Source organism: Dendrobium catenatum, unplaced genomic scaffold (assembly GCF_001605985.2).
Source record: "Dendrobium catenatum unplaced genomic scaffold, ASM160598v2 fragScaff_scaffold_1061, whole genome shotgun sequence".
Lineage (NCBI taxonomy): Eukaryota > Viridiplantae > Streptophyta > Magnoliopsida > Asparagales > Orchidaceae > Dendrobium > Dendrobium catenatum.
In genome coordinates, this window is record NW_021319523.1 from 3,580,832 (window position 1) to 3,592,305 (window position 11,474).

The window sequence follows — 11,474 nt, forward strand, 5'->3', positions numbered from 1 at the left end:
TTACACTCTTCTTCATTAAAAAAAATATATATATTTTTTTAGAGTTAGATGTAATAATTGTACTAAAATATTACTAAAATATGAATTTAGATGCAATAATTTGTCCTAGATTATTAATAAAATGTGTGTGTCATAATAGTTGACTTGTATTCTGTCCGGACCATTCCAAAATAGAGACTTTCTAAGCAACATTTATTACAAAATATTTTATTCGAAGGTGGCTGAGTGAGGACCGCACATTTTCCCATTTCAAAATTTGTTATTTTATTTCCAAAGCACCAATGAAAATCTAAGTTTGAATTTCAAAGCTCGAAAATTCAGCAGAATAATAAGAAAGGTATTTTTATTTGAGAAGGAATTTGTTGTAAAAAAAAATTATTATTTTACAAATAAAAATAAAGGATTAATAAACTATTTTTAAATCTATCCATTTTTTCTTCTTTTTTAAGTTTATGCAAAACAGAATCAGAACAACTAAAATTGAATTGAAAATATTAATTTGCTCAAACAAAAGTGTATCACTTCATAGTTCATACATTAGTTTTTTTTTTTCAAAATTGAAAATTGAAAATTGAAAATTGCGTTTGAAAAAAGAAAAAGAAAACTAAATTATGTGGTCTAATTCTATCGTCATAGTTAATTTGTTGGAGGGCTATAGTCGAGCAACAATGATTATGTGACTCTAATATGACGGTTGTGTTTGGAAGACTGTTATCGAGTGACGATAAAAAAAGGGATTATAGTTATGAGATGATTGTCAAGATATCTTAGTATAGCAATTGTGAGGGAAGGATGTTGTCAGGTGATGGTGTTTGGAGGATGGTAGTGAAGCAACGATGGTCATAAACTTTGATTGATGGTGATTAGGATATATCTTAGGCTTCGTTTGGGACGGCTTTATTACTGTTTCGTAAAATAGCTTTATTGTACAAAAATTAAAATTTTTATACTATAAATCTGCTTTATGAAGCAGAAAGAAAGACGTCCCAAACGAAGCCTTAGTCTAAGGGGTGTCAAAATGAATTTATAGGTTGAATTTGTGTCCAACGCGGGATTGATCCAGTATCATCTTGTCTAACCTGAGAATCCGACCCGATTAGGTAAACGTGTCATAAACTTGGATCTGAATCCCACCTAGGTACAACCCAACTTGACATGACCGACCCATCGACTTGGGCGATGGTAGTTGAGTGAGTGTTGAGCTAGAGTGCGATATGGGCAAGTGCGACTGTGCGGGGCGAGGGTGACAAGGGAGGGCGAGCGTGAGTGAGAGGGGGATCCAGAAGTTGGACGGTGACGCAGATGTAGATGCGAGCTTCGGGATGGGGGACGCAGGTCAAACTTGGGTCAATTCCAAGTTATCGACTGACCTGAACACGACTTGATTTTAAAATGTGTTGAGAATTAGGGTCCAAACCTAACCCATTTGTTAAATAGGTTAATTGGCCGAACCTGGATTTTGTGGTTGAGTTTTCGGGTCGTTTTATATATTGACACCCCAAGTTAGTTTGGTTAGACATGTTAGCGGATCTTAGTCAGCGATAATAGTGCGATTGTGAAATTCTGATGATGTGATAAAGTGGTGGTCTGCTTGTGTTGATTGGGAAGTGGTTTGATGATTGTGTTTGGACTGTTGGTTAATGGCAGTGTTATAGCGATCTTTCATAACTATTAAAAATTTAAAACATCATAGCTCCCTTAATCTTAGGATAAAGTATAGCCACTTTCATGTTGAAAGTATGAGTCTAGTTATATTTTTTTTTAGAGTTGCATCCCTTGTAAATATGGCTAAGATCTTGAAAACTTATTCAAATGATGAAAGTCAATTGGTGCCTTAATAATATCGTTCGGGTTAGGCAGCTGAAACATGATCAATCTTGGCTTGGAATCGAACCTAATCATATCCTAAAACCCATTTTGACACCCCTAATGATAAGCAAAATTGAACATGAGAAAAAAAAAAATCCATTGACTCAAAATTAGTCCTAAATTAATTAGTATATCTAAATATTTATTATTATGTGATTAATATGCATATTATTTTTTGCATTCTTGTCATCTAAATAAATACTTTTAAATTATTCAATTTATGTTTCAGCCTACAATTTTTTTTTTTAATTTTCTTAATGTTTATTTAAGAGATATAATTAATTTACCATATTTGCAATAATTAATCAAGACAAAAGAGCTATTCAAAGCACGATGATAAATATAATAAATATGAGTTCTTATTTTTTTTAATCTAAACTCACTTTGCTGATTAATTATAGGTAGGGCACCTTTGTTACAGTCACCGAAGGTGAAATGACAATCACTGACCGCTCATCAGTTGAAAAGTATGAGCACATGAGTCAAGCTGATCCATGTCAGTGGGCTTTGGTCAATAATTACTGATGAGTCAATCTCACTGATCTAAATTCGTTAATTTCGATATTTTTAAGAAATTAATATTAAAATATGCTTAAATATATATTAAGATTCAGGAATTTAAGTATCAAGTTATTACAAAAATTTAAAAACTAATTTCTTGTTAATTAGTCATTTTGTTATATTAAGTGATTTATTTTTATATATTAATTAAAAAATTATCTTGATCGGGCACGAATATCAAGGCAAAATCAACTTGAAAATTTAAAAAATTAAATTCAGGATCATCTGAACTTTGATTTCGACAAACTTATAGTCGAGCTAAACGTTTCAAAAATACGAACACAACGACACCAAATTCGACCTCATTCAAGATAGAATGGGTCCAAATTAAAGACTCACAGCATCTTTGGAAGGTTCAAACCATAATTTGGAATTCCAAATGGTTTCCAAACGTGACATGTTTATAGTCAAATCAAGCGAATCGACGAGACGAATCCAACGAGCCAAATATCGTCAAATTCTTATATCATTAAGACATTCAAATGTCCAAACAAACAGTCTATGATTGGGGGAATCAACATCGGCCATCCATTCAAACCACTCCCAATATACACTTGATATTCTTCTTATTTACTGGCCATGCCATTATTAGAAAACTACAAATAAACCCCTCATTCTTCATTGAGGGGAAAAAGGGGCCCAAAAAAGAAGAGAAAGAAGAGCCCTATTGCCACCAGACTCCTCATTAACCACCGTCGAACTTCAACCGGCCTGGCAGCCGACCGGCGCCGAATTTCTGCCCGACTGCTAATCGACACCAGAGTGTTGCCCGACAGCCAACTAACACATGATTTCTACCCGGCCACCAGACTTTCGTCGAACTTCTATCCAACAAGGGACTTTTGTCCATCACCAGACTTTTACCCGACTGAGGTTCTTTCGACCTCTGCCGCTAAACAATGGTCCTTCCGACCACCGTCACCTGATTACAGTCTTTCTGACTGCCATCGCCCACCAACTATGATCTTTCTGACAAAATGAACACGCCAACAATAATTATTTGTAATATTCCTACCAAATAATGTACTCCATATGATGTACATCAAGCCAAGGCCTTCTCCCCAAGGAAGGGCCTCATTTGTAATCGACTGCAAATAATAGTCGATTCATTCAAATCGGACCAGACCTCGGGGTTTTTTTTTTCCCTTTTCATGATTTTCCATGTAAAAATCTTGGTTCTTTTATTAATACCGCATCCTCTTGTTTTATCTGATTGCGTGCTGGATCTTCGTACAAAGCTAAGAAGTTAAACTTTTTATTTCTCTACCGTCGCGAACACTATAGGACGCAACAATTTTTATTTTTTTATCATTTCATTATAATTATCATTTGAATTAGACATAATTTTCTCTTTCGTAATGAATGAGTTGACTCGTGAGTCGGTTCAAATTCGTAGAATTAAACTCGAGTTTAAGCTCCGACTCAATTAATCAGTAAAGCTCAAGCTTATACTTCGTTTGGGAATGTTTTTTTATTGTTTCTTTAAATAGCTTTTGTAATGTAAATTTTTTTATTTTTTACTAAAAAGTTATTGTAAGAAGCAATAAAATAAATGTCATAAATGGAGACTTTAGTTTGATCAGCTATTTTATTACTTTGCTTTTAAGATCACAATCATAATTTTTATTTGTTTATTAATTTTTTACTATTTTTAAGAAGTTTTTTTGGGGCTATAAAGCCACTTTTTATCAGAACTTTCACAAAAATTATTATTTTTATACTAATTTGATAAACATTTTTATAAAAAGTTGCAGTCATCTCAAACCAAACTTAATTAGAATCCACACGAGAAATTATTACGTGGGGAATTTGAACGCATACTGACTCTAATAAAATCATGCCATGTTATTTGTACACACCATGTGTATAACTTCTATATAAAATATATGATAAATATATTGTGTATAAATCACATGGCTTGATTTCATTGGAGTAAGAACTCCGCATATAATAATTTATCACTCCACGGGATTAATTATGTTGTGCGGACGCCGAATGCTGTCCGCAGACCAACCAGAATGCGTCAAGTTAACGCTGCTCACTGCTCGATACTGCAGCTTGATACTGCTGACGTGACACATTCTGATTGGTCTCCGTATTACGTTCTGTGTTAAGTCTATGCACAAAATAATTTATCACTCCACGGGCACCTCTTAGTTCACAGGCCGTCCCACGTGCCGATTTATCTCGCTCGTGCGAGAGGTGCGACAATCAAACTCAAGTTATATATACATGCTTATTTCCTCTTCCCCCTCCGCGAAGTTCTTCAATCCATGACACTCTGCTCTGTAATTCAATCTCCTCCATACAATCAGAATCACCACACACACACACACGCTCTCTCTCTCTCTCTCTCTCTCTCTCTCTCTCTCTCTCTCTTTCTTCTAAGGTTTTTTTCTCTCTCTAGAGACAGCTTAACTTAGTGATAGAGAAAACAAAAGATAACTTTAGAGATAGAAAGAGAATACAGAGATGGGAGAAGCTAACAAAGAAGCTAAACTAGTGTCCGAGGAAGCAACCCTTCCCAATCGGCGCAACACCAGATTCGCCTCCGCCTGCGCCGTCCTTGCTTCCATGACTTCCATTCTCCTGGGCTACGGTAATTATTTTCTCTCCATTTCTTCTTATTTTCACAATTTTTTTTTCTTTTCTAAATTTAATGGTCATTTATTCCTCTATGATTGCTTCTAAGGTTCTTTTATCATATTAATTTATGGATTATTAAATTTTATTTTTTTCATTTTAATGCACAGCACAGACGTCATGATCTTTTTTTTTTTTTTTTGAATTGCAAGATAATGTTTTTATGCTATTGGAAACATTTATTTTAATTATCTTTATTTTTGTCCTATAAAATAGAAAGAGATGTTTCATAATTTTATATAAATTTTATTTAAATCAAGAACAAGTGTGTTGTATTTTATGCAAAATATTTTTGGATATACTCATCCAAATTATTTTTTAACATAATAACAATAATTTTTTTTGTCTTATCTATATATCTAATATCTAAGGTTTTGTTTGATAAACAATAAAAAATTTACTTTAGATATTTCAAAGAAAGGCTAAATCTTTATTTTATTTATATGACTTAATGATGTTGATAAATAAATTAAATTTAATAAAATTTTTAATGACATTAATTATTTTAGATGGTTTATAAATAAATATTAAAAGCAAAATTGAGGATTTATTTGGAGCAATTGTTTTATTATTTTACTTTTTGATGGTAATTATATTTTTATTTGACTATTATGTTATGATAAAAATTAGTTTTTAATATAAAAAAATTATATTTTTGGCAGATCCACTTAGAAATAAAGTAAATATCTGATAAAAATTTAATTTTTAATAATTTCATTACAGATATTGGCGTTATGAGTGGCGCCGCCATCTTCATCCAAAAAGACCTCCACATCAGCGACGTCCAAGTGGAGGTCCTTCTCGGAATCATAAACCTTTACTCCCTCGTCGGCTCCTTCGCCGCTGGCCGGACTTCCGACTGGATCGGCCGGCGATACACAATAGTAGTCGCAGCCGGAATATTCTTCGTCGGAGCCCTCCTGATGGGCTTTGCAACCAACTACATCTTTCTCATGTGCGGCCGCTTCGTCGCCGGAATCGGCGTCGGCTACGCCCTCATGATTGCGCCGGTTTACACGGCGGAGGTCTCTCCAGCCTCTGCCCGTGGTTTCCTGACTTCCTTTCCCGAGGTCTTTATAAATTCCGGCATTCTTCTCGGCTATGTGTCCAACTTCGCATTCTCTCACCTATCTCTTCATATGGGATGGCGGCTTATGCTCGGCGTCGGCGCGGTTCCGTCGGTGTTTCTTGCTCTTGGTGTGCTTGCTATGCCGGAGTCTCCCAGATGGCTTGTTCTACAGGTATTAAGCCGCGTGTAAACGAGAAATTTTTTTGCAGTTAGTCAGCTTCGTTCAAAAAAAAAAAAAAAAAAAGTCGGCTTCGTTCATTAAGCAAATAAAAAAATTTCTGCTTCGATTTGAGCTCCTTAACTTATTAAGCTGAATTAACAAATATAAAAATACAAAATTTGGTTGCAGGGCCGCCTCGCAGACGCCGCCTACGTCCTAGACCGCATCTCCGACACGCCGGAAGAAGCCCGCCTCCGCCTCGACGAAATGAAATCCGCCGCCGGAATCCCATCTGATACTCCCACAGCCAACAACATCCCTATCTCCCAGACCAACCGCGGCGGCTCCGGCGTTTGGAGGGACCTCTACCTCCACCCTACCCCCGCAGTCCGCCGCGTTCTCATCTCCGCCATCGGCATCCACTTCTTCCAACAAGCCTCCGGCATTGACTCAGTCGTCCTCTACAGCCCTCAAGTCTTCAAAAAAGCTGGAATCTCCGGCGACAACGCCCTCCTCGGCATGACCGTCGCCGTCGGCTTCACCAAAACAATCTTTATATTAGTCGCCACTTTCCTCCTCGACCGAATCGGCCGGCGGCCGCTCCTCCTGACGTCGGTCGGCGGGATGATATTTTCGCTGATGTGGCTAGGAATTGGATTGACGGCGGCGGATCACCATGAGGGGAAGTTAATGTGGGCGGTGGGGCTGTGTTTCTCATCGATATTGGCTTACGTGGCGTTTTTTTCGATAGGGTTGGGACCGGTGACGTGGGTGTATAGTTCTGAGATATTTCCGATGAGGTTAAGAGCGCAGGGGGCGGCGGCGGGGGTGGTGGTGAACAGAGTGACGAGTGGGATTATAACGATGACATTTATATCTTTGTATAAGGCGATAAGTATTGGTGGGAGCTTCTTTTTGTATGCGGGAGTGGCGGCGGCGGCGTGGGTGTTTTTCTATGGGTATGTGAGAGAGACGAGGGGGAAGACGTTGGAGGAGATGGGGAAATTGTTTGGGTTTAGTAAGGAGGAGATGGAGGAGGAAGATGAGATTGTGAAGACGAAAGAGATGACGTCTAAGAACGGAACAGGGGAGGCGGCGGCAGCGGCGCCGGCGGCTCTGTAACTGGATTGGGGTGGGTGCAATATGTGCAAGTTGTTGGGGGTATTTTAGAACTATTTTTACATATGTGGAAGCTTATATGATACTTGATGGAAACTAATGAACACAAGTATGGGGAATTAAACCCGGTTCACATAAAGTTTGGATGAACCGGATCTTTGCTAATCAATATATGTTTTTATTTTATTTTATTGTTATTGTGAAAGAGAATTGATATTTTTGTTTGAATTTGTTTATTTTTTAAATCTTAATTGGTAGAAAAAAAATATTATCTTACATGATATATCTTACTAGCAACCAAAGAGAGAGTAGGGTGAGATGTTTAGTTAAAGTTTATACTTAGGATTTCAAGAGGAAATAATTTATTTGAAAGTATAAAATTATGTGTAAATCTCTCTTCTCGAACTAATTCGAGGATGAATTGCTAATTCTATATCGTTTTGATGATCTAGATTTTGATTTGTTTGATGTTTTAGAATGGTAGACCTTTTTTCACAATCTGTTAGCTAGTCGAACTTAATGAGTAGCTCATCTCACGAGCCTATTTAATTTATGACATGTCTGTTGAACAACAATTCAATTCAGATAGTCTCCAACAAATGGTAGTGACCCGTTAGCTAGCAAAAGGAGATGATGATGTCAACGAACAAACTCGTTGTAGTTGATAAAGAGATGGTCGCTAAAATGAGGCATTGAACATTAACAAACATTGCTCGAGTTGGAGTTTGTGCATGTTCAATTGGAGAATAAGTTAAATTAGTTAAGAGGCAATTAATGTCTTCCAATGTGTCACGCTTCATCATCTATATTGGAAGAATTTGTCTTTCATTTTAATCATTTAACTAGAGCTTATTAATTTCTTATAAATAATAAAAACAATTATGAATGCTGTCAGACAAGAACAAACACTATTGATGGTTATTAAAATAGATGCTTACATGAGCTATAATAATATGAAGAAGGTGTAGGGATCATATTTAGAGATTATGAAAATAAAAAAAAAAAAAATTCTCCAAAAATACCGCATGTTGCCGACCTTTGATAGGTGTTTTAATGTAATCAACTAATGCAAAGAAATAATTGTTGCCTAATGTCCTTTATCATTATTTGGTTTGAGACAACAACTAAGAGTTTTTCTATTTTTTTCTTACAAAATATAATTAATTGAAGACATGTACGTATATTTGTGCTGGCTGTGGAGGCAGAAGAAATTATTACATGCGGAGAGCGGACGTGAGATATGGTTGGATTTTGTAAGGATATATAATAAATACACAATTTTATTTTTTGATGTGTATTTACTGTATAGTTACTGTGTACCCATACAAAATCTGGACATATCTTCTGTCCAAATTCCGCACGTAATAATCTCTCATAGAGATTAGAATATTCCCACAAAGACTTTCATTAAGAGTAAATCAAGAACATGATAGGTGTATTAATGCAAGACTTCTTGGGGTCTTCAAAGATTCCTATTTATAATCACTGTTAATTGCGTCACATGCACTGCCTTATCACACTCTTTGGCGTCAAAGATCACTTCTCTCAACTATTTTTCTTAGAAGAGTTTGAAAGATATATATAGTTCTTTTTTGATATAAATATTGAATGTGAGAAATTTGAATTTATAAATTCCATTTCTTAAAGCTGAGGTAGAGAATGTAAAAATTTTAAGTTTTTGTAGAAAAAAATTTTCTAGCACAATTTTTTTTTGAAAGCAACGAAAAATAGACCAGGCAAAAATTATCGTTGCATTCTAAAAAATAAAGCAGTAAGAGAGCTGTCTCAAACAAAGCTTAAGGAGAAAAGGAGCTTGATGATGGAGCTTGCTGTGAAGGCAGCATGGGATGATGGGATAGCGTGACATAGCTCAATGTGCAAGGCATTGTGACGAAGCTCGCTAGAGAAAGCAAAGACAATAAATGGGTGATGCTCTACCTATGAAGAACAACAAAGTTCAAACATTTGTCTACGATGTTTGAACCAGATTCAAATCAAGTTCAAAACTTTGGTTCAAACAAAATGTTCAAATTTTGTTCGGATTAGATTTGAACAAAATGTAATCTGATAATTTAAATTTATAAATATTTTTAAATTGATAGAGTTTATTCAGTCGATAATCCGACGGGTGGTGGTCTGAAGATGATTGATGGATGTTCTTCGGTGGTGGAGGTTAGGTGGAACTCTAGGATCCTTGAAGCCTCAGAGTTCTCTCAAATATGCAACCAAACCAAACAACCAAATTTACTTCGGTCCTTGATTTGGGCCCATTTGGGTGTGAATTAAATTGATTTTGGTCTCATTGGGTTCGTCTTATTTAGACTTATGAATAGACTATATGTTTGCTGAAGTTGGAGTTTGGATGGTCCCAAATATAGTTTGGTAGTTTCCAACTTAAATATGCCTCGAGATTCGTGATCAATCAAGGCCATTTTGTATGACACGTCAAAAATATTTTATTTTCAATTAATTTTTTTTTACTATAAGTAGCACAAGTTATCTAAAAGCCCTAAGTGATGCAATAGATAATCTCTCAAAATTTGATATCTAATTAAATGTTAATATCCAAATTGATTAAAAAAATGCAATATATAATCACATTAAATATTAATATTTATCTCTCTTATCCAGCATATTTATCTTCTTATTAATATTTACTATTAAAATATATAGGTGTCAATAAATGACTCGTTATAATAATGAATCTAATCCATAAAATCCAGATTCTAGTTAACTCATCTAATAAACAAGTCGGGCTTGGGTATGTGATTCTTACCCGTTTAATTGGCAGATTGAATTCGGGTCGACCTCCAAATCAATTTACCGTCTATTTTTTTTTTTTTTTAACTTAAATTTTCTTTGCTTGTTTGTATCATTTTCTTAAATTTTCTTTGCTCATTTATTAAACAAAATTAATCAAACTCAAATTGACTGAATTTAAGTCATGTCAATTTGGAAACTGGTTCTAACCCGACCGGTTAACCCATTTTGACAGCCCTAACCATTAATATTTTGCAAAGTTCAATCAAATGAAAACAAAGATAGAAATAAAACAAAATAAAAAAAAAGAAATGTGGATCGAGCACGTCTCTTCTTACATGTCACTAATAATAGCCACATGCACCCAATAATTGAGTTGTTGCCACATTTATTGAATTTGTAGTGTCTCACAAGGAAATAATTTGACTTTTTAATATAAATAATTTAACTTAATTAATTTCTTAAATTATGAGGCAGTAGTACTGCTCTGGCTACGAAAATATTATTCTATTGCAGCCCTTAGATGAAATAACTGGTGAGTAAAAGCTTACCACAAAAAAAAAAAAAAAAAATCTTTTTATGGGGCACGAATCTCGAGAAAAAATCAAGTTGGGAAACTTTCAAAATTAAATTTGGGATCATCCGAACTCTGTTTTCAGAAAACTTATAATTGAACTGAACGTCTCGAGATTACGAACCCAACAACACCAAATTTAACTCAATACGAGCTCAAATGGGTCCAAATTAAATCAAGGTTTAGAAGCATTGTTGAAAGGTTTGAACCATAATTTGGATTACTGAACGGATTTCAAACATGACATGCTTATAGTCGAATTGAGCGGCTTGACGAGAAGAATCCAACCAGCGCAATATCACAAAATTCCAACATCATTAAGACATTCAAATGTCTAGCAAACAGTCCACGATCAAGGGATTTAATATCGACCATCTATCCAAACCACTCCTTATTTATCTTTGATCTTGCTTCTATTTACCGGTCATGTCACTATAAGAAATCTATAAGTAAACCATTCCTTCCTCTTGAAATGGGACCCTAAGCCAAATGAAACAAGAGAGAGATCAGATATCGCTCTTTCCTCCTTGCTCCTCCTCAACCACCGTCCGGAGTTCCGTTGGGCCATCATCTAATGCCGGAATTCCGACGGACCACCACTTGAGCCCTGAAGTTCCCCCAGACCACCACCTGAAGCCCGGAGTTTCACTGAATCACCACTTCAGGCCCAGAGTTTCACCGGACCACAACTTGAGGCCCGGAGTTCTGCTGGACCACCA

General features: G+C 35.7%; 1 protein-coding gene across 1 annotated transcript; it reads left to right on the top strand.

Annotated features, from left to right (window-relative positions):
* Positions 1–4,700: 4,700 nt before the first annotated feature.
* LOC110107590 (putative polyol transporter 1) lies at positions 4,701–7,641 on the top strand. Its single transcript, XM_020837874.2, has 3 exons — positions 4,701–5,029; positions 5,797–6,314; positions 6,492–7,641. Exons 1-3 carry the CDS (start codon positions 4,903–4,905, stop codon positions 7,422–7,424), a joined length of 1,578 nt encoding a protein of 525 aa, XP_020693533.2. The 5' UTR covers positions 4,701–4,902; the 3' UTR covers positions 7,425–7,641.
* Positions 7,642–11,474: the final 3,833 nt, after the last annotated feature.

Bases quoted from the DNA above. Each gene is read 5' to 3' on its own strand.
- LOC110107590 (XM_020837874.2), top strand. From the start codon at position 4,903: ATGGGAGAAGCTAACAAAGAAGCTAAACTAGTGTCCGAGGAAGCAACC. The intron at 5,030-5,796 runs GTAATTATTTTC...ATTTCATTACAG, and splicing joins TTCCATTCTCCTGGGCTACG to ATATTGGCGTTATGAGTGGC. The intron at 6,315-6,491 runs GTATTAAGCCGC...ATTTGGTTGCAG, and splicing joins CCAGATGGCTTGTTCTACAG to GGCCGCCTCGCAGACGCCGC.